Here is a 22,988-nt window from a genome sequence, read left to right as displayed (position 1 = left end):
CATTGCTTCTCAGTCCCCTGAGGTGTGGACAGAAAGTACTGTTCACAGGGGTTCCCCACCTCAGCCGCCATTCCTGCACTCAGCAGGGCAAGGGACCCTGGGAAGCTCTGAGGATCAGAGGAACCTTGGTAAGCATGTACACCAGTCCCTTAAGGTAGCAGGACAGGCAGATCAAGTGGTTAAGAAGGCATTCAGTATACTTACCCTGTTTTTACCTGGAGTTTCAGAGTAGGTTGGATATGCTGGGATTGTATCAAACATTGGTTAGGCCACAGCTAGAGTATTGTGTGTAGTTCTGGAATCCACGTTACAGTGGGGATGCGATAGCACTGGAAAGGGCACAGTGGAGATTTACCGGGGTGTTCCCTGGGCTAGAGTGTTTGAGTTATAAAGAGAGATTGGATAGACTGGATTCAGAGCAAAGGAAACTGATGGGGATGTGATTGAGATGTATAAAATTATGAGGGACATAGATAGACAGGAAGAAACGTTTCCCATTGGTGGAAGGATGAATGAGCAGGGGACACAGGTTTGAGATAAGGAGCAGGAGATTTCGAGGAGATGTGAGGAAAACGTCCCACCCAGAGGATGGAGGGAGTCTGGAACTCACTGCCTGAAAGAGTGATGGAGGCAGAGATCCTCATAACATCGAAGAAGTATTTAGGTGAGAACTTGCAATGCCAAGGCAGCACAATGGTTAGCATAGTGGGTTAAACTGCTGCCTCACAGCACCAGGGATCTGAGTTCGATTCCTGGCTTGGGTCACTGTCTGTATGGATTCTGCACGTTCTCCCCGTGTCTACGTGGGTTTCCTCTGGGTACTCTTGTTTCCTCCCACAGTCCGAAAGATGGTTAGATGCATTCGCCATGCTAAATTCTCCCCCAGTGTAGCCGAATAGACGCAGGAGTATGACAACTGGAGGATTTCCACAATAACTTCATTGCAGGGTTAATGTAAGCCTACTTGTGATACTAATAAAACTTTTTAAAAAGGCATATGGACCAAGTACTGAGAAATGGAATTGAAATAGTTGGGTGGTTTGTCTTTGACCAGGCCAGATGCAATGGGCCGAAGGGCCTTTCTCTGTGCCGGATACCTCTATGTCTAAGAAAGCCCACGATCCTCGGGGGGTGTCTGGGAATAGGCCGTAATTGCCAATTTACCCACATCCCAGTAAACGTGAGTAACCCCGCTGTTGTTAGATACTTTTCCCACTACAGGGGAGTTTGATAGACACCGTTACTGGCAAGGATGTTTCTTCTTATATTAACTGGTAGATGGGGATTGTAGGTGAAACATATTAAATGCATAAATCGATAAACCAGACGCCACCTCGCTGTCAGCCTTTCCCAAAAAATGAATTCTCCTATAAAAATAATCCAGGCGTGAAAATTTAGCAGGGAATCATCACCCAGAGATCACGACTGTCAGCGTTGTAGAGCTCATAAAACATGAAACTAGAAAGAAGCTTTTGACCCAGTGCCGTCCCCAACGCAGACCTTAACTTTACGACCAGTATGGTCAAGAAGTCTCTTACTCTGCTTGTTCCAGATATCAACGAGTGCTCCCTGCCGGGGATCTGTCAGAACGGCAAGTGCTTGAATGTGAGAGGCAGCTACAGCTGTGTGTGCAGCCGAGGTTTTGTACAGGACACCTCGAAGAACCGCTGCATCTGTAAGTGATCTAACCTGCAGCAACTCAGGCAGAATCGTTAACTGCGTGCACAGTCAGCAAACCTGCCCAGCCCCCTCAACAAATCACCCCAAATCCCAGCGAGGTGACCCTGTTTGTAACACAGAGATGAGGCAGTGGCTGTCCCAGCCCCCAGAGCGTTAGCAGCAGAGAGAAGGTTAAAGATTATATACACTTCCAGCTTCACATATATCGTTCCAGAAAGAGATAAAAAGACACGGCACCCAGCAATGCAATGAAAATATGCAAATAGACTGTCAACATCATCAGGAATTTAAGGTCACATGGTAACAGAAGATGTTGAGATTTCTGAGGAAGAGTCACAGAGACTCCTAACATAACTCTCTCTCTCTCCACAGACGCTGCCAGACCTGCTGAGTTTGTCCAGCATTTTCTGCTTTTATTCCAGAAGGAGGCCAAATGATCCATGAGGTCACTCAGAGGAAATAACTAGATAACCCCGCTCTCTCCCCATAGCCTGGTGTCAATCCCAAACTAATCCCACTGCCCCCGCTCTCTCCCCATAGCCCTGTATCAATCCCCAAACTAATCCCACTGCCCCGCTCTCTCCTCATAGCCCTGTATCAATCCCAAAACTAATCCCACTGCCCCCCGCTCTCTCCCCATAGCCTGGTATCAATCCCAAACTAATCCCACTGCCCCGCTCTCTCCTCATAGCCCTGTATCAATCCCAAAACTAATCCCACTGCCCCCCGCTCTCTCCCCATAGCCTGGTATCAATCCCAAACTAATCTCACTGCCCCACTCTCTCCCCATAGCCCTGTATCAATCCCCAAACTAATCCCACTGCCCCCACTCTCTCCCCATAGCCCTGTATCAGTCCCAAAACTAATCCCACTGTCCCGCTCTCTCCCCATAGCCCTGTATCAATCCCAAACTAATCCCACTGCCCCTGCTCTCTCCCCATAGCCCTGTATCAGTCCCAAAACTAATCCCACTGCCCCGCTCTCTCCCCATAGCCCTGTATCAATCCCCAAACTAATCCCACTGCCCCCACTCTCTCCCCATAGCCCTGTATCAGTCCCAAAACTAATCCCACTGTCCCGCTCTCTCCCCATAGCCCTGTATCAGTCCCAAAACTAATCCCACTGTCCCGCTCTCTCCTCATAGCCCTGTACCAATCCCAAAACTAATCCCACTGCCCCCGCTCTCTCCCCATAGCCCTGTATCAATCCCAAACTAATCCCAGTGTCCTGCTCTCTCCCCATAGCCCTGTATCAATCCCAAACTAATCCCACTGCCTCGCCCTCTCCCCATAGCCCTGTATCAATCCCCAAACTAATCCCACTGCCTCGCTCTCTCCCCATAGCCCCGTATCAATCCCCAAACTAATCCCAGTGCCCCGCTCTCTCCCCATAGCCCTGTATCAATCCCAAAACTAATCCCACTGCCTCGCTCTCTCCCCATAGCCTTGTATCAATCCCAAACTAATCCCACTGCCCCGCTCTCTCCCCATAGCCCTGTATCAGTCCCAAAACTAATCCCACTGCCTCGCTCTCTCCCCATAGCCCTGTATCAATCCCCAAACTAATCCCACTGCCCCGCTCTCTCCCCATAGCCCTGTATCAGTCCCAAACTAATCCCACTGCCCCGCTCTCTCCCCATAGCCCTGTATCAATCCCCAAACTAATCCCACTGTCTCCGCTCTCTCCCCATAGCCCTGTATCAATCCCAAACTAACCCCACTGCCCCACTCACTCTCCATAGCCCTGTCTGACAGCTTTTTAAATGTTTATCTTATTTTCTCTTAAATGTTTTCCCTTAAAGCAGGTATTCTTTGTCTTGAATTCACTGTGTTAAACCATTCCACGCTCCAAGTAAACAAGATCCCCCAACAATTTCTGTGACTGTTTATGTTGAAGCACGTCATCATGGACTGTCTAAAGCTGTTATGATTTTTTAATTCTTAACTAAATCTTCCGGGGCCTCAGTCACTCCACAGTTTCCCAATCTCCAAGTTGCATAAAAACAGAAAGATAGGAGAAAGCTGAAAAAATGATTTGATATCATCAGAACATAGGAACTAGGAGCAGGAGTCGGCCACCTGGCCCCTCGAGCCTGCTCCACCATTCAATAAGATCGTGGCTGATCTTTTCATGGACTCAGCTCCACTTACCCACCTGCTCACCATAACCCTTAATTCCTTTACTGTTCAAAAATGTATCTATCCTTGCCTTAAAAACATTCAATGAGGGAGCCTCAACTGGGCAGGGAATTCCACAGATTCACAACCCTTTGTGTGAAGAAGTTCCTCCTCAACTCAGTCCTAACTCTGCTCCCCCTTATTTTGAAGCCATACCCCCTAGTTCTAGTTTCACCCGCCAGTGGAAACAACTTCCCTGCTTCTATCTTATCTATTCCCTTCATCATCTTATATGTTTCTATAAGATCTCCCCTCATTCTTCTGAATTCCAATGAGTATAACCCCAGTCTACTCAGTCTCTCCTCAAGCCAACCCTCTCAACTCCGAATCAACCTAGTGAATCTCCTCCACACCCCCTCCAGTGCCAATGCCTTTCCCAAGTAAGGAGACCAAAACTGTACACAGTACTCCAGGTGTGGCCTCACCAGCGCCTTATACAGCTGCAACATAACCTCGCTGTTCTTAAACTCCATCCCTTGAGTAATGAAGGACAAAATTTAATTACCTGCTGCACCTACAAACCAACTTCTTGTGATCATGCACAAGGACACCCAGGTCCCTCTGCACAGCAGCATGCTGCAATTTCTTTGTCTGTCGGAGAAGTGTGTGTGTGTGTGTGTGAGAGAGAGAGAGAGAGAGAGAGATTATGATTGTGTGATACCTGGGAAGGGGGGAGGCTGTGTGGGTGGAGGGGTGGGTGGGGTTGCGGTTGCGGTCATTTGTTTTTGCCGGTTGTGTAATGTGAAGCAGGAAGAATTGTTGTTGCTCTGTTATTCCCGTTGTTCAGCCGGGATCATATGGAATGGTGGAACAGGCATGAAGGGGCTGATGGCCACTCTCGCTCCTGTTTCCTGCGTTGCGTTGATGTGTTCAGACTGATCGAGTGTCAGTGTTCTCTTCACTGGTTTGAATGGGACCATTTTCAATGTTTCCAATCTTGGTGATTGAGGGAAGGATCCCTGAGTCCATTCTGTCCCTCAGGGGCTAGCAGTGTGATAGAGGAAAATGGAAATCAGCCAGAGTTGATGGATCAGCGTGCAGCCAGCTTGTTGTGGGGATGGTATCAGTCCGAGGACATTCCCCACGTACCTCCATAGCCTGAAAGCTGGGGGCGGTTTGTAGTTCCATTGCTTTTACTGAGAAACATGCTGTGGTTCCAATCTTTCAGCACAGCAAGTGATATCGTTAACCAAAGGACTCTGCTACCGGATTTGGAGAGGTGGAACCTGCTCGCTGCCCGTGGTCCAAAACATCACCAAACAGATCTGCTGCTGCAGCCGGGTGGGGAAAGCCTGGGGGACAGACTGCCAAAAATGTCCAGCTCCCTTCACAGGTACTCATCAAAACCCAGGCAACTCCATCCAACACCAGGGCGGTGGGAAGGAGAGAGGAGGGAGGACAGGAGATAGAGGGAAGGAGTGGGAATAGGAAGGAGTGTTGGATAGACAGAGAGAGAGAGACAAAGGGAAAAAGTGTGGTCTGAAGAGGAAAGAAGAGCGAGCGCAAAAGGATAGAGGGAGGGGGAAATGGGGAGGGGAGAGGGGATAGAGGGAGGGTGAAATGGGAGGGGAGAGATGGAGGGAGAGGGGACAGAGGGAGGGGACAGAAGAAGAGTGAAATGGAGCAGGGAGAGAGGAAGAGAGAGGGGGAAAGAAGAGAGGGAGGGGAAAATGGGGAAGGGAGCGAGGGAAGGGGTAATGGAGAGAGGAGAGGGAGGTGATATTGGAGAAGAGGTGAGTAAAGGGGAGGATAACTGGGTGAAGAAGAGTGGAAGGAAGGCAGAGAGGGGGGAAAGAAGATAATTAAAGGGGATTGGGGGTAAGGGAGGAGCAGAGAAGATGAGGGAGAGAAGAGTTGGAGTGAGGGGGAGGGGGGAGCTGTGATGAATGTATTTAGTGAGTGCATTCTGTGCAATACTGAGGTCTCCCTCGGAATATGAACTGAATTGACCCTGTTTGTGCCGTTAGGGTGAATAACTGGAGAGGCAGCGGCTAAGGGAACGCCTGGGAGAGTGAAAACATTCCGCGGTTTCAGGGACTTTCATTTCCTGATCTCAGAGAGAGAGAGAGTTAGGGCAGGGTTTGAAAATAGAAATAGTCCATTGTTACCTTCGGGCCGAGGGAGCTGGTGTGAGGTTGGTGAACCTCTCTCACTCTGGCTGCTGCTCCATAGCACCAATCCTTCTTGCCTCGAGGACTTGGACCCCAAAGAGATCCCCGGGACTGAGTGAGCTCAATGGTGACGGTTAGCTTAAGGGTTCCGCACTGGCTGGTCAGTGGGGCTGGACAGAACTCCCTTCCCTGAGTGATAAAGTTACACTGCAGTTTTATCATCCTCACATTTCTGAGAACAATCAAAAAAATTAAATTTGTTGATTCCAAATTTACAATTTCTCCTGTTTATGTTTGAGCCGACACCCTGGCAGCGAGGCAAATACAGTAAGGAGTCTCACAACACCAGGTTAAAGTCCAACAGGTTTATTTGGTAGTAAACATCACAAGCTTTCAGGGTTTGCCCCTTCGTTAGGTAGCTGGAGAGTTCTGGTCTCACACACAGCATATACGAACCCTGAAAGCTTGTGGGTTTACTATCAAATAAACCTACCCTGTTTAACCCTGTTAGAATTTTATAAGTTTCTATGAGATCCCCTCTCACTCTTCTAAACTCCAGTGAATATAATCCTAACTGACTCAGTCTCTCCTCATATGACAGACCTGCCATCCCAGGAATCAGCCTGGTAAACCTTCGCTGTGCTCCCTCTATAGCAAGGACATCCTTCCTCAGATAAGGAGACCAAAACTGTACACAATACTCCAGATGTGGCCTCACCAACACCGTGTACAATTACAGCAAAACATCCCTATCCCTATACTCTTAAAGGAGATGAGTAAGGCAAGTTTTTCACAGAGGGTGATGAATATCTGGAATACACTGCCCGGGGGAGCAGGTACGATAGCAGCATTTAAGGGGCAACTAGAAAAATACATGAATAGGATGGGAATGGAAGGATATGGACTCTAAGTGCATACAGTTTTAGTTTAAGTAGGCATCATGATCGGCACAGGCTTGATAGGCTAAAGAGCCTGTTCCTATGCTGCATTGTTCATGCGCCCAACTAGACCATTCATTTGTATCCCTCCGTTCCCTGTCTGTTCATGTGACTATCCAGGTAAGTCTTAAACGATCCCAGCGTGTCCGCCTCCACCACCCTACTTGGCAGCGCATTCCAGGCCCCCATCACCCTCTGTGTAAAATAAGTCCCCCTGATATCTGTGTTAAACCTTGCTCCCCTCGCCTTGAACCTGTGACTCCTTGTGATCATCACCTCCAACCTGGGAAAAAGCTTCCCACTCTTCATCCTATCTACACCCTTCATAATTTTATACACCTCTATTAGGTCTCCCCTCATCCTCCATCTTTCCAACCCCAGTTTACCCAATCTCTCCCCATAGCTAAGTACCAGGCAACATCCTGGGAAACCTTCTCTGTACTCTCTCCAAAGCCTCCACATCCTTCTGGTAGTGTGGTGACCAGAACAGAACTGCAGTGTTCCAAATGTGGCCTAACCAATGTTCTATACAGCTGCAACATCATCCATCAACTTTTATACTCTATGCCCCGTCCAATAAAGGCAAGCATGCCATATGCCTTCTTCACCACCTTCTCCACCTGTGCAGCCACCTTCAAGGATCTGTGGACTTGCACACCCAGGTCCCTCTGTGTGTCTATACTCCTGATGGTTCTGCCATTTATTGTATATCTCCCCCTACATTAGATCTACCGAAATGCATCACTTCACATTTATCTGGATTAAATTCCATCTGCCATTTCTCCGCCCAATTTTCCAGCCTATCTATACCCTGCTATATTCTCTGACAATGTTCATCACTATCTGCAACTCCAGCAATCTTTGTGTTGTCCGCAAACTTACTGACCACCCCAGCTACATATTCTTCCAAATCATTTATATATATCACAAACAGCAGAGGTCCCAGTACAGAACCCTACGGAACACCACTAGTTACAGACCTCCAACCGGAAAAAGACCCCTCCACTGCTACCCTCTGTCTTCTATGGCCAAGCCAGTTCTCCACCCATCTAGCTAGCTCCCCTTTTATCCTGTGAGATTTAACCTTTTGCACCAGCCTGCCATGAGAGACCTTGTCAAATGCTTTACTAAAATCCAGATAGACGACATTCACGGCCCTTCCCCCATCAATGGTTTTTTTCACCTCCTCAAAAAACTCAACCAAGTTTGTGAGGTATGATCTCCCTCTTACAAAACCATGCTGTTTATCGCTAATGAGATGGTTCCGTTCTAAATGTGCATATATCCTAACTCTAAGAATCTTCTCCAACAATTTCCCTACTACGGACGTCAAGCTCACTGGCCTATAATTACCTGGGTTATCCTTGCTTCCCTTCTGAAATAACGGTCCTACATTTGCTATCCTCCAACCCTCTGGGACCTCACCTGTGTCCAGTGAAGAGACAAAGATTTCTGTTAGAGGCCCAGCAATTTCATCTCTTGTCTCCCTGAGCAGTCTAGGATAGATGCCATCAGGCCCTGGGGATTTGTCTGTCTTAGTGTTTCCTTAAAAAAACCTTACACTTCCTCCCTTGTAATTGAGATTTTTTCTAACGGGTCAACACATCTCTCTGAGACACTCCCAGTCAACATGTCCCTCTCCTTTGTGAATACTGATGCAAAGTATTCATTTAGGATCTCACCTACTTGCTTGGGTTCTAAGCATAATTCCCCTCCTTTGTCCCTGAGGGATCCAATCCCTGCCCTGACAATCTTCTTGTTCCTAATGTGTGTATAAAATGCCTTAGGATTCTCCTTAAGCCTGTTTGCCAAGCATATTTCGTGACCCCTTTTTGCCTTTCTAATTCCCTGTTTGAGTTCCTTTCTACTCTCTCTGTATTCCTCCAGTGCTCCATCTGTTTTTAGTTGCCCGGACCTTACATATGCCTGTTTTTTACTTTTTGATTAGACCCACAATTTCCCTGGTTATCCATGGCTCTCAAATCCTACCTTTCCTATCCTTCCTTTTTATAGGCACATGCCTGTCCTGCAGCCCCATTAACTGCTCCTTAAAAGACTTCCACATGCCAGATGTGGATTTACCCTCGAACAGCCTCTCCCAATCAACAGCCACCAATTCCTACCTAACCCGGCTATAGTTAGCCTTTTCCTAATTCAGCACCCTATCCATAGGATAGCACTCATCCTTGCCCATTACTATCCGAAAGATGACAGTATTGTGGTCACTATTTGCCGCATGCTCCCTCACTGAAACTTTGATGACCTGACCAGGCTCATTCCCCAGAACTAGGTCCAGTATAGCCCCCCTCTCTAATTGGACTATCAACATATTGTTTCAAAGAACCTCCCTGTACGCATTTTATAAATTCCTCACTGTCCAGAACCCCAGCTCTAAGCGATTTCCAGTCTATACCAGGGAAATTAAAGTCTCCCACTATAACAACCCTATGTTTTCTGCTCCTGTCCAGGATCTCCTTACGTATCCGTTCCTCAACTTCCCGTGGACTGTTGGGAGGCCTGTAGTACACCCCCAGCGTAGTGATCACAACCTTCCTGTTTCTGAGCTCCACCCACAGTGACTCATTACATCACCCCTCTAAATTGTCCCCCCTCTGTACCGCTGTAATATGCCCCCTAACCAGTACTGCTACTCCCCCACCTCTTTTAGCCCCTCCTCTGTCTCGCCTAAAACACTTGTACCCCGGAATATTCAGCTATCGTCACTGCGACACATCCAAGTTCCACGCAACCATTAAGGCCCGAAGTTCGTCTGTCTTACCCGTTACGCTCCTCGCATTGAAGCAGATGCACTCCAGCCCTCCAGGCCCACTCAGGTCATCCTCCTCCTGAGTGCTTTTCTTTCCTCTCTCAGTTTACCCTCACTCAGTGGCGAATGCATTATCACAGTTTCCCAGGTTTGCCTCTGCACGGTGTAGTGACTGCTTAAAGATTCTGAATTTCACACTGTCTCCTCAGAGGGATTCCGGGAGATATGCCCTGCTGGATCTGGTTACCATTACATCCGGTCGGATCTCCGTTACAACAACCGGATAACGGGGGAGAGGGGCCGAGGGATCACCAATGTTAACCGAGGATTTCGCACCAGCACTCCGGCACCTCGCATTCAGTATACAGAGGGTATGTCCAGAACCTCAGAGAGACTGAGCCTGAGGGACGGAGAGGGGAAGGGGGGAGTGAGGGAGGGGCGAGGGAGGGAGGGGAAGGATTTGGGAGTGGAGTGAGGGGAATGGACAGAGAGAATGCTGGGGAGAAGGATGGAGAGGATAGAGGGAGGAGGGTGGAGGAAGGGGAACAGAGGGAGAGGGTTGGAGGGTTAGAGGGAAGGGAGGAAGGGAGGGAGTGAGGGAGAAGTAGGGGGAGGGTGTTGGATTGAGGGAGAGGGATGGAGCTATGGAGAGGGAGGGGGAGGAGGATGGAGAGGACAGGAATAGAGGGTGATGGAGGGAGGGGCACGGAGCGAGGGAGGTGTTGGAAGGAGGGGGCAGTGATTGAAGAACGGGTTGGATCCAGGGGGAGGGAGGAGGATGGAGTGGGGGGGATGGAATCGGGGGGAGGGAGGAGAAGGAGGGGGGAAGGGGTTGGAGGGAGCGGGAGGGTGATTGAGGGAGGGGATTGGATGGAGGGAGTGGAAAGGAGAGTGAGGGAGGGTGGGGCATGCTCGGGGGGAGGTTGGGAATGTATCGGGCGTGCTTGAGACCGGAATATAATGCTCTGATTTCTCTGGTTTCTGGGAAAGCTCCGAGATTGAAGGAGACAACAACTTCAGTCAGGACAACCCCGACTTCCACAGCCGCTCCCAGGACTCTCCGCCCAGGTACACCTTTCCACTCATCACTAATTCTCTCCTCTCCTGGAAGCAGCTTGTACCGGATTGGATTTGATTTATTATTGTCATATATATTAACACACAGTGAAAATTATTGTTTCTTACGCACTATACAGACAAAACATACCATTCATAGAGAAGAAAATGAGAGAGTGCAGAATGTATTGTTACAGTCATAGCTAGGGTGTAGAGAAAGATCAACTTAATGTCAGGTTAATCCATTCAAAAGTCTGATGGCAGCAGGGAAGAAGCTGTTCTTGAGGTACATGACCTCAGGCTTTTGAATTTTTTACCCCGAGGGAAGGTGGACGAGAGAATGTCCAGCGTACGTGAGATCCTTAATTATACTGGCTGCTTTTCCAAGGCAGTGGGAAGTGTAGACAGAGTCAGTGGATGGGGGGCTGGTGATGGATTGGGCTACATTCATGACAATTCACGACGGATGCATGGGATTGAGGGTGATTTCGCAGTTTGGATCAGGAATTGGCTAGCTGATAGAAGACAGAGGGTGGTGGTAGATGGTAAATATTCAACCTGGAGTTCAGTTACTAGTGGTGTACCTCAGGGATCTGTTTTGGGGTCACTGCTGTTTGTCATTTTTATAAATGACCTAGATGAGGGTGTAGAAGGATGGGTTAGTAAATTTGCTGATGACACTAAAGTTGGAGGAGTTGTAGACAATGAGGATGGATGTTACAGTTTGCAGAGGGACATAGATAAGCTGCAGAGCTGGGCTGAGAGGTGGCAAATGGAGTTTAATACGGAAAAGTGTGAGGTGATTCACATTGGTAAGAATAACAGGAGTACAGAATATAGGGCTAATGGAAGGACTCTTAGCAGTGTCGACGAGCAGAGATATCCCGGTGTACATGTGCATAGATCCCTGAAAGTTGGCACCCAGGCTGATAAGGTTGTTAAGAAGGCATACGATGTGTTAGCTTTTATTGGTAGAGGGACTGAATTCGGAGCCGTGAGATCATGTTGCAACTGTACAAAACTCTGGTGCGGCCGCACTTGGAGTATTGCGTACAGAAGGATGTGGAAGCATTGGAAAGGGTGCAGAGGAGGTTTACCAGGATGTTGCCTGGTATGGTGGGAAGGCCTTAAGAGGAAAGGCTGAGGGACTTGAGGTTGTTTTTGTTACAGAGAAGGTGGTTAAGAAGTGACCTAATTGAGGCCTACAAGATGATCAGAGGGTTAGATAGGGTGGACAGTGAGAGCCTTTTACCTCGGATGGTGATGGCTAACACGAGGGGAAATAGCTTTAAATTGAGGGGTGATAAATATAGGATGGATGTCAGAGGTAGGTTCTTTACTCAGAGGGTAGTAAGGGCGTGGAATGCCCTGCCTGCAGCAGTTGTGGACTCGCCAACTTTAAGGGTGTTCAAATGGTCAGTGGATAGGCATATGGATAAGATTGGAATAGTTTAGGTTAGAGGGTCATTAGATTGGTTCCATTGGTCAGCACAACATCGAGGGCCGAAGGGCCTGTACTGCGCTGTAATGTTCTATGTAGTTTCTTGCAGTCATGGTCAGAGCAGGAGCCCATACCAAGCTGTGATACAACCAGAAAGAATATTTCTATGGTGCGCCTGTAAAAGTTGGTGAAAGTCATAGCGGACATGCAGATTTCCTTAGTCTTCTGAAATAATAGTGACGATGATGAGCTTTCTTAACTATAGAATCCATGTGGAGGGACCAGGACAGGTTGTTGGTGATCTGGGCACCTTGAAACCTGAAGCTCCCGACCATTTCCACTTCCTTTCCATTGATGTAGACAGGGACATGTCCTCCACTGCGCTTCCTGATGTCGATGTCAGTCCCCTTTGTTTTGTTAACGTTGAGGGAGAGATTATTGTCACTGCACCAATTCACCCGATTCTCTATCTCATTCCTGTACTCTGCCTCGTCATTGTTTGAGATCCGACCCACAATAGTGGTGTTGTCAACAAACTTGAAAATTGAGTTGGGGGGAATTTGGCCGCACAGTCGCAGGTGTATAAGGAGTATATATTACAGGGCTGAGAACACAGCCTTGTGAGGCACCGGTGTTGAGGATGATTGTGGAGGGTATTTTTAAGAAGCGGGTTGATGGGTTCTTGATAAGAGAGGGGATTAAGGGTTATGGGGAGAGGGCGGGAAAGTGGAACTGAGCCACGACAGATCAGCCATGATCTTATTGAATGGCGGGGCAGGCTCGAAGGGCTAGATGGCCTACTCCTGCTCCTATTTCTTATGTAGATGTTGTTGCCCATCCTTACTGACTGCAGCCTGTGGGTTAAGAAGTCTAGGATCCAGTTGTCAAATTCATGACTCCTAAATAAGGGGATAGATTCAGATCAGGAAATTAAACACTAAAAATAAAAGGCCTCTGATTTTACAGACATTGACTCTACACATGCCGGATTTCCGTTTCTGCGCGCGCGCCGGGTTTCCGTTTCTGCGCGCGCGCCGGGTTTCCGTTTCTGCGCGCGCGCCGGGTTTCCGTTTCTGCGCGCGCGCCGGGTTTCCGTTTCTGCGCGCGCGCCGGGTTTCCGTTTCTGCGCGCGCGCCGGGTTTCCGTTTCCCTTCAGGGTTCTCCCACCTGCTCCTTGATGAGGTGTTTAAATGGGATGTGTCTCTGTCTCACACACTCTCTCCATCTTGCAGGCTTTAATCCTCCGCCTGTGTATTCTCCTGTTTTCTCTCTCTGATGGTTCTAACTGTTGCTGTGTTCTGTTGTATCTGCAGTTCCTGAGGTTCATATCTGCCATCGAGTGCCGCAGATATGCGGTCCAGGTCGCTGTGTGATCCGGCTGCAGGGTTATACCTGTGCGTGTAACACAGGCTTCCAGCTCAACGCCCAGCGCACACGCTGTGTTGGTGAGTGAACCGGAACTCAGATCCACAAAGCTGAGGGAGGGCCGGTGCTGTTGTCACGGAGATAGAGGCCTGCTGGAAATGATTACGATCCCGTTGCTGTGAGGCTGGAGTGGTGCTGAGGACAAGTTACCCAGAAGGCCCGGCACCCAGCATGTAGGGGAGTGGGGGGCAGGGTGGGACGTCAGCGAGGGTGTGGGATCAGGAGGGGAGGGGTGGGGGTGTCAGTAAGGAGGGGGACAATGAGGGGAAAGAGGTCCGGAAAGGATGGGATGTTGGGAATATTTTCACTTTAGAGGGACCTACTTCCGGTTTTACACTCCTGGCTTAGAAAAAAAACTCCAAAAAAGTCAGGTAAAAATCCCTCTTAGCGACAAACTCTCTTCAGTGAATCACCACTTCTACCGCCCCTCTGGAAACAATGATTTGGGAATATCAGACAGTTTGTGGATTTAGGAATATTGGGTAATTTGGGGAATTGAGAATATCAGGCAGTTTGGAGATTTGGGAATATCGAACAGTTTGGGGATTTGGGAATTTTGGACAGTTTGGGGTTTGGGAATATCGGACGGGCTGGGGTTTGGGAATATTGGACAGTTTGATTTTGGATGGGTATCTAATAGATTTTGTGTCTGTCATAGATACTGATGAGTGTGAACTGAGACCCCCGCCATGCTCCAATGGTCGGTGTGTGAATTCAGTCGGCAGTTTCCACTGTGCCTGTTCCAGAGGATTTTCCGCAAATTCTCACCGGACGGATTGTGTTGGTAAATCACTAATTTATCCGGGAGATACTGGAATCTCTGTCACACCAGAGAACTTTAACATCTGAAAAACTGGGGCCACAGAATGTCTGCTAGACAACAGAGAGTGTGACAGCCGAGTGAATCCAGCTGGGCCGTCTAACCCGACATCTAGACTGGGGTTTCGGCTGGAGGTTAGACTGGGGTCATCTTGTCCTTCACAATTGTCGGAAAAATGGATATTTTCATGCAGGAAACTCGCTGCCATCCGACTGAGAGAACCCGGAGCGCGGAGTGCCGGAGCCCAGAGTGCCGGAGCCGGGAATATGGGAGCAGTGTGTGGGAGGTTGGAAGGAATATAGGGAAAGGATGTTCAACAGGAAATGGTGATTATGTGAGGAAGCTGAGTTTTAGGGACTGTCGCGGTTTGTGGGTCTGGAGTTTAAGTTGAGGGAAAGTTTGAGAGAATGGGATGGTCAGTTGATGGGAATACTGAGAAGAGAGGGAACATCAGTGTTGTAGTGAAACACTGGGCTGAGATTCAGGGATAGTGGATGCAGTGGGACTACTTGTACTCAGCTCCCAGCTCCGAGCCAGCGGCATTGTCAGTGATTCTCACAATGATTCCGTTTGGAATTTCCAAAATCCAGTTTCTTCTCAGCCTTTTTTGCATCTTTTCAGATATCGACGAGTGTCAGGATGTTTCCAACTGCCCAAACTCAGAGTGTGTGAACTCTGTGGGATCATTTCGATGTCTGCCCTGCCCCAAAGGCTACCAAATCCAGAATCGGAAATGTTCAGGTAACCAAAGATCCAGCCTCAGCTACAACCCTCCAAAAAACTGACTGTGCCAGGGGGCGAGAGGGAAGGAACAACATCAAACACTCCCAGGACAGGTACAGCACGGGGTTAGATACAGAGTAAAGCTCCCTCTACACTGTCCCCCCATCAAACACTCCCAGGACAGGTACAGCACGGGGTTAGATACAGAGTAAAGCTCCCTCTACACTGTCCCCTCATCAAACACTCCCAGGACAGGTACAGCACGGGGTTAGATACAGAGTAAAGCTCCCTCTACACTGTCCCCCCATCAAACACTCCCAGGACAGGTACAGCACGGGGTTAGATACAGAGTAAAGCTCCCTCTACACTGTCCCCCATCAAACACTCCCAGGACAGGTACAGCACGGGGTTAGATACAGAGTAAAGCTCCCTCTACACTGTCCCCCCATCAAACACTCCCAGGACAGGTACAGCACGGGGTTAGATACAGAGTAAAGCTCCCTCTACACTGTCCCCCATCAAACACTCCCAGGACAGGTACAGCACGGGGTTAGATACAGAGTAAAGCTCCCTCTACACTGTCCCCCCATCAAACACTCCCAGGACAGGTACAGCACGGGGTTAGATACAGAGTAAAGCTCCCTCTACACTGTCCCCTCATCAAACACTCCCAGGACAGGTACAGCACAGGGTTAGATACAGAGTAAAGCTCCCTCTACACTGTCCTCATCAAACACTCCCAGGACAGGTACAGCACGGGGTTAGATACAGAGTAAAGCTCCCTCTACACCATTATACCAACATTCATTTAAAGAGTTATGAATACATCATGGAAAAATATCCAAAACTATTCTAAAGATTATCTGTGACATTGACAGTGAATAATCGATCATGAAATTATTTAGCCAACAGGCCTCCCGGGAATCTGGCTCTCACCGCGATCTGGTCCTCCTGAGAGAAACCGATTGGTTTGAATTACTAAGGTGGAGCTTTGTTCTTAATAAAGAACAGCACAGGAACAGACCCTTCGGCCCTCCAAGCCTGTACCACTCGTGCGTCCAACTAGACCATTCGTTTGTATCCCTCCATTCCCAGTCTGTTCATGTGGCTATCCAGATAAGTCTTAAACAATCCCAGTGTGTCCGCCTCCACCACCCTACCTGGCAGTGCACTCCAGGCCCCCACCACCCTCTGTGTAAAATACGTCCCTCTGATATCTGTGTTGAACCTTGCCCCCTCACCTTGAACCTGTGACCCCTCGTGATCGTCACCTCCAACCTGGGAGAAAGCTTCCCACTCTTCACCCTATCTATGCCCTTCATAATTTTATAACAGATCACATCCTATTTGTTTCTGTGTTGTTACAGATATTGATGAATGTTTGAATGGGACGACATGTGGTGACAAAGGAACATGTGTGAACACAGAGGGCTCATACCAGTGTGTCTGTAACCCTGGATACCGTCTGAGTGCTGATGGCAATCGATGTGCAGGTTTGCCTTTACACTATACACACATGCGCATACACACACACACACAAACACACACACACGTGTGTACCCACATACCTACACACATTCGCACACACACGTGTGTACCCACATACCTACACACATTCACACACACACGTGAACACACACCACATGCATGCACATGTGCCTGCACACGTGCACATGCACACACATACATGCGCACACATCCCACGTATGCATGCATGCAAATGTATGCGCACACATGCACATGTGCACACACTGCACGTACGCACGCATATACACACACAAGTTTTTTAAAAAGAAATAAGGATTGTATTTGATTTAGGCAGGTCTGGGGGTGGAGACTGGGGAGGGGGGGATTGCAAGGTGACTGTTCAAAACTACTTCTGTAGCGCTCCTTAATGTCTATCAGTCTGAGAGGCAGTGAGATTACATCTCCGTGATTGTGAGTTTTTGTCAGCACAGAATAATAGGAGATATAAATTCCACAATGAGTGCAGAATTGGCCGCAGTATTTTAATTGAGGCCACACTGATGCATTATTCAGTTTTCTGGTATTTTGTTTGTATTTCCAATCTTTGCCCCTGTTTAAGAAGCTCACAATTCTTTAGATTTTGTTAACCGTTTTCTCAATCTTCCTGCCACCCTGAATGTTTCTTTTATTTATTCGTTCATGGGATGTGGCCAGTATTTATTGCCCACCGCGAGATGCCCTGGGGAAGGTGATAGTGAGCTGCCTCTTGAATCGGTGCAGTCCTTGAGGTGTAGGTACACCCGCAGTGCTGTTAGGGGGGAATTCCAGGACTTTGACCCAGCGACAGTGAAGGAACAGCGATGTATTTCCAAGTCAGGATGGTAAGTGGCACATATTTGTGTGTGTACACCAGGTCCCCTTCTGAAACTGCCTCCTTTAGTTTAAATTGTCTTTCTGCTTTTGTCCTATCAAAGAACAAAGAAAATTCCAGCACAGGAACAGGCCCTTCGGCCCTCCAAGCCTGCACCGACCATGCTGCCCGACTGAACTAAAAGCCCCTACCCTTCCAGGGACCATATCCCTCTATTCCCATCCTATTCATGGATTTATCACTACGCCCCTTAAAACTCACTACCGTATCCGCTTCCACTACAAGTTCTAGGCACCCACCACCCTCTGTGTAAAAATCTGCCTCATACATCTTCTTTAAACCTTCCCTCTCACACCTTAAACCTGTGCCCCCCTAGTAATTGATTCTTCCACCCTGGGAAAAAGCTTCTAATTATCCGCTCTGTCCATGCCCCCCATAATCTTGTAGACTTCTATCAGGTCGCCCCTCAACCTCCATCATTCCAGTGAGAAAAAATTCAAGTTTCTCCAACTTCTCCTCATAGCTAATGCCCTCCATACCAGGCAACATCCTGGTAAATCTTTTCTGTTCCCTCTCCAAAGCCTCTACATCCTTCTGGTAGTGTGGTGACCAGAATTGAACACTATATTCCAAGTGTGGCCTCACTAAGGTTCTATAAAACTGAGCATCAAAATGAATCACCGCACTTCTCAGTATTAAACTTCACTTGCCACTTGTCCACCTGTTTCACCAACCTGGCAATGTCCTCTTGAAGTTTAACACTTGTTCACAGAGCAGTTTTGCGCCATTCTCAGATTGTGAAGTTATCCCCAGGAAACCCAAGCCTAGATCACCAATACACATCAAGGAAAATAAGGGCCCTAACACTGACCCCTGGGATATATAACCTTTCCTCGTCCAGATAACAACTGTTCACCACCCTTTTCTGAGGAAGGATGTTCTTGCTCTCGAGGGAGAGCAGTGAAGGTTTACCAGGCTGATTCCGGGGATGGTGGGACTGATGTATGAGGAGAGATTGACTGGGTTAGGATTGTTTTCACTGGAGTTCAGATGAATGAGGGGGGATCTCGTAGAGATTTATAAAATTCTAACAGGACTGGACAGGGTCGATGCAGGGAGGATGTTCCCGATGGTGGGGGAGTCCAGAACCAGGGGTCACAGTCTGGGGATTCAGGGTAGATCATTAGGACGGAGATGAGGAGACATTTCTTCACCCAGTGAGCCTGTGGAATTCATTCCCACAGGAAGTAGTTGATGCCAAAACATTGAATGTATTCAAGAGGCGGCTGGATACAGCACTTGGGGCGAATGGGATCAAAGGTTATGGGGAGAAAGCAGGATTGGGCTATTGAGTTGGATGATCAGACATGATGGTGATGAATGGGGGAGCAGGCTCGAAGGGCCGAATGGCCTCCTCCTGCTCCTGTCTTCTATGTTTCCATGTTTGTATCACCATTCATTCATGTCCCACAGCCAATTTTGGTATTCATGCTGCATTGTCTCTGAGCTCCAGTTTGCTAACGAACCTGTTATGTGGCACTTTCTCAAATGTCTTTTAGGAATCCAGGAACAACGCTACCCTCATTAACCCTTTCTGTTACCTCACTGGAAACCCTTGCAAATTAGTTAGATAAATTGCCCTTCACAGATTCACACTGCCTCTCCTTAATTAATCAGCAATTGACTGTGAATTTGATTAGAAATGATCATTTCTATCAGCTTTTCCACTGAGATTAAATGCACGAGTTTACAGGACTCAGATTTTATTCACACCTTTTCAGATATCAACGAATGTTTTGAAGGAGATTTTTGTGCTCCGTATGGGGAGTGTTTGAACAGTGTGGGGTCCTACACCTGTCTGTGCGCTGAAGGATTCACCACTTCACCCGATCTCTCCACCTGTCTTGGTAAGATTTCCTGCAATGTGCAGTATTGATACCTTAATGTGAATTTGTTTTATATTCACCCCTCACTCTATCGCTCCTTCTGCTCTCCCACCTCCTCTTATACTCTCTCTCCATCCAACATCTTTCTCTATCCCACCATCCAACCTATTCTACACTCTTCCACTCAATGCTCTCCCCCTCTGTCTCACACTTCCCACACTCCCTCCACACTCACTATTCAACTGAGCTTCACCCTTGCTGGGTTCCTGCACTTTGACTCCTGACCCTTGGCCTGGGTGCCTGGATTTACAAAAGGAAAACTGTGGATCGCAGTGTGAAAAAAATCATCATTTTATCTCTCTTCCTCCCTGTCTTCCTATCTCCCACTCTCTGTCTTGCTGCCTTTCTCCTTTTCCATCTCTCCATTTCACCCTTTCTTGCTCTTTCTCTCCCTATCTTTCTCTTTTTATCCTTTCCTCGCCTCTCTTTCACTCTTTCCTTTTCTCTCTATCTTTTCTTTCTCCCTCCTACCTATCTATCTCTGTCTCTCTCTCAACCCTGTGTATAATTCTCTCCTTTTCTCCCTCTATTTTTTCCTCTCTCTCTCTTTCTCTTGCTGTTACTTTCTCTCTCTCTGTTTGTCTCCGTCTTTTTTCTCACACTCTCTGTTTCCTCTCTGTCGTTCTCTCTCTCTCTCTGCCTCTCTCTTTTTGTTTATCTCTTTCTGTTTCTCTGTCTCACTCTTTTTCTGTGTGTATGTGTCTCTCTCTCTGTCTGTTTCACTCTGTCTGTCTCTCTCTCTGTCTGTTTCACTCTGTCTGTCTCTCTCTCTCTCTCTCTGTCTGTTTCACTCTGTCTGTCTGTGTCTCTCTCTCTCTGTCTGTTTCACTCTGTCTGTCTGTGTCTCTCTCTCTCTGTCTGTTTCACTCTGTCTGTCTGTCTCTCTCTCTCAGATGTTGACGAATGCACCAGGCGGGGTATCTGTGATCGGGGTCGCTGCACCAATACAGTCGGGTCGTTTGAGTGTTCGTGTGAGCCTGGATTCCGAGTCGATGATGATCGATCCCAATGTTTCGGTAAGTGCCTCTCACTGTGACCCCTGCCCCCCCTCACTGTGACCCCTGCCTCCCCTCACTGTGACCCTTGCCCCCCCTCACTGTGACCCTTGCCCCCCCTCACTGTGACCCTTGCCCCCCCTCACTGTGACCCTTGCCCCCCCTCACTGTGACCCTTGCCCCCCCTCACTGTGACCCCTGCCCCCCCTCGCTGTGACCCCTGCCCCCCCTCACTGTGACCCCTGCCCCCCCTCGCTGTGACCCCTGCCCCCCCTCGCTGTGACCCCTGCCCCCCCTCGCTGTGACCCCTGCCCCCCTCGCTGTGACCCCTGCCCCCCCTCGCTGTGACCCCTGCCCCCCCTCGCTGTGACCCCTGCCCCCCCTCGCTGTGACCCCTGCCCCCCCTCGCTGTGACCCCTGCCCCCCTCGCTGTGACCCCTGCCCCCCCTCGCTGTGACCCCTGCCCCCCCTCGCTGTGACCCCTGCCCCCCTCGCTGTGACCCCTGCCCCCCCTCGCTGTGACCCCTGCCCCCCCTCGCTGTGACCCCTGCCCCCCCTCGCTGTGACCCCTGCCCCCCCTCGCTGTGACCCCTGCCCCCCCTCGCTGTGACCCCTGCCCCCCCTCGCTGTGACCCCTGCCCCCCCTCGCTGTGACCCCTGCCCCCCCTCGCTGTGACCCCTGCCCCCCCTCGCTGTGACCCCTGCCCCCCCTCGCTGTGACCCCTGCCCCCCCTCGCTGTGACCCCTGCCCCCCCTCGCTGTGACCCCTGCCCCCCCTCGCTGTGACCCCTGCCCCCCCTCGCTGTGACCCCTGCCCCCCCTCGCTGTGACCCCTGCCCCCCCTCGCTGTGACCCCTGCCCCCCCTCGCTGTGACCCCTGCCCCCCCTCGCTGTGACCCCTGCCCCCCCTCGCTGTGACCCCTGCCCCCCCTCGCTGTGACCCCTGCCCCCCCTCGCTGTGACCCCTGCCCCCCCTCGCTGTGACCCCTGCCCCCCCTCGCTGTGACCCCTGCCCCCCCTCGCTGTGACCCCTGCCCCCCCTCGCTGTGACCCCTGCCCCCCCTCGCTGTGACCCCTGCCCCCCCTCGCTGTGACCCCTGCCCCCCCTCGCTGTGACCCCTGCCCCCCCTCGCTGTGACCCCTGCCCCCCCTCGCTGTGACCCCTGCCCCCCCTCGCTGTGACCCCTGCCCCCCCTCGCTGTGACCCCTGCCCCCCTCGCTGTGACCCCTGCCCCCCCTCGCTGTGACCCCTGCCCCCCCTCGCTGTGACCCCTGCCCCCCCTCGCTGTGACCCCTGCCCCCCCTCGCTGTGACCCCTGCCCCCCCTCGCTGTGACCCCTGCCCCCCCTCGCTGTGACCCCTGCCCCCCCTCGCTGTGACCCCTGCCCCCCCTCGCTGTGACCCCTGCCCCCCCTCGCTGTGACCCCTGCCCCCCCTCGCTGTGACCCCTGCCCCCCCTCGCTGTGACCCCTGCCCCCCCTCGCTGTGACCCCTGCCCCCCCTCGCTGTGACCCCTGCCCCCCCTCGCTGTGACCCCTGCCCCCCCTCGCTGTGACCCCTGCCCCCCTCGCTGTGACCCCTGCCCCCCCTCGCTGTCACCCCTGCCCCCCTCGCTGTCACCCCTGCCCCCCCTCGCTGTCACCCCTGCCCCCCCTCGCTGTCACCCCTGCCCCCCTCGCTGTCACCCCTGCCCCCCCTCGCTGTCACCCCTGCCCCCCCTCGCTGTCACCCCTGCCCCCCCTCGCTGTCACCCCTGCCCCCCCTCGCTGTCACCCCTGCCCCCCCTCGCTGTCACCCCTGCCCCCCCTCGCTGTCACCCCTGCCCCCCCTCGCTGTCACCCCTGCCCCCCCTCGCTGTCACCCCTGCCCCCCCTCGCTGTCACCCCTGCCCCCCCTCGCTGTCACCCCTGCCCCCCCTCGCTGTCACCCCTGCCCCCCCTCGCTGTGACCCCTGCCCCCCCTCGCTGTGACCCCTGCCCCCCCTCGCTGTGACCCCTGCCCCCCCTCGCTGTGACCCCTGCCCCCCCTCGCTGTGACCCCTGCCCCCCCTCGCTGTGACCCTTCCCCCCCACTCGCTGTGACCCTTCCCCCCCCACTCGCTGTGACCCTTCCCCCCCCACTCGCTGTGACCCTTCCCCCCCTCTCACCGTGACCCTTCCCCCCCTCGCTGTGCCTTATCAGAGCAGCCCTTTGCTAATGGTCCTGTTTACTCTCCTATAAATGCTCTCAATATAGTTCTTGAGTCACTGGATCCCATGCTCACTAAAACTCTTCTTCACTCAGTCGATTTTCACTGGATTCAGTCTAACTAGATTCCACTGGATCACACTGGATCACTACCTTGCTGAATCCACTCTCACTAGATCTATTCTTACTGGCTCCATCTTCAGTAGATCCCACTACATTTCAATCTCACTTGATCTCAATGCACTTGGACCCATCCTCATGGGATCCCGCACCACTGGATCCCCCACAACCCATTCCCAAACCATTAGAGACTGGATCTCACGTGACTGGATCCGTTAGGCACTGGCAGTTGGATTTGGTATGAACCAGGCATTAGGCTCTGAT

The 22,988-nt window shown here is 50.7% G+C and overlaps 1 protein-coding gene across 1 annotated transcript in view; it reads left to right on the top strand.

The window, feature by feature from the left end:
- The window catches only part of LOC145339294 (latent-transforming growth factor beta-binding protein 4-like), a gene marked incomplete at its 3' end in the record, with an annotated part of 103,507 nt that overhangs the window by 65,758 nt on the left and 14,761 nt on the right, over positions 1-22,988 (top strand). Inside the window, exons 6-15 of the mRNA XM_080183717.1 lie at positions 1,553-1,675; positions 5,026-5,190; positions 9,883-10,044; positions 10,664-10,741; positions 13,484-13,615; positions 14,254-14,379; positions 15,037-15,156; positions 16,506-16,631; positions 19,258-19,383; positions 20,316-20,438. Of these exons, the coding sequence (XP_080039843.1) occupies positions 1,553-1,675; positions 5,026-5,190; positions 9,883-10,044; positions 10,664-10,741; positions 13,484-13,615; positions 14,254-14,379; positions 15,037-15,156; positions 16,506-16,631; positions 19,258-19,383; positions 20,316-20,438 (1,281 nt within the window). The remainder of the gene's footprint in view (positions 1-1,552; positions 1,676-5,025; positions 5,191-9,882; positions 10,045-10,663; positions 10,742-13,483; positions 13,616-14,253; positions 14,380-15,036; positions 15,157-16,505; positions 16,632-19,257; positions 19,384-20,315; positions 20,439-22,988) is intronic.

The sequence above is a fragment of the Carcharhinus amblyrhynchos genome, unplaced genomic scaffold (genome assembly GCF_965287045.1).
Source record: "Carcharhinus amblyrhynchos unplaced genomic scaffold, sCarAmb.v2.hapA scaffold_385, whole genome shotgun sequence".
Lineage (NCBI taxonomy): Eukaryota > Metazoa > Chordata > Chondrichthyes > Carcharhiniformes > Carcharhinidae > Carcharhinus > Carcharhinus amblyrhynchos.
The sequence above is the reverse complement of the archived record's forward strand: the minus strand, read 5'-3'. Positions and strand labels throughout refer to the sequence as shown.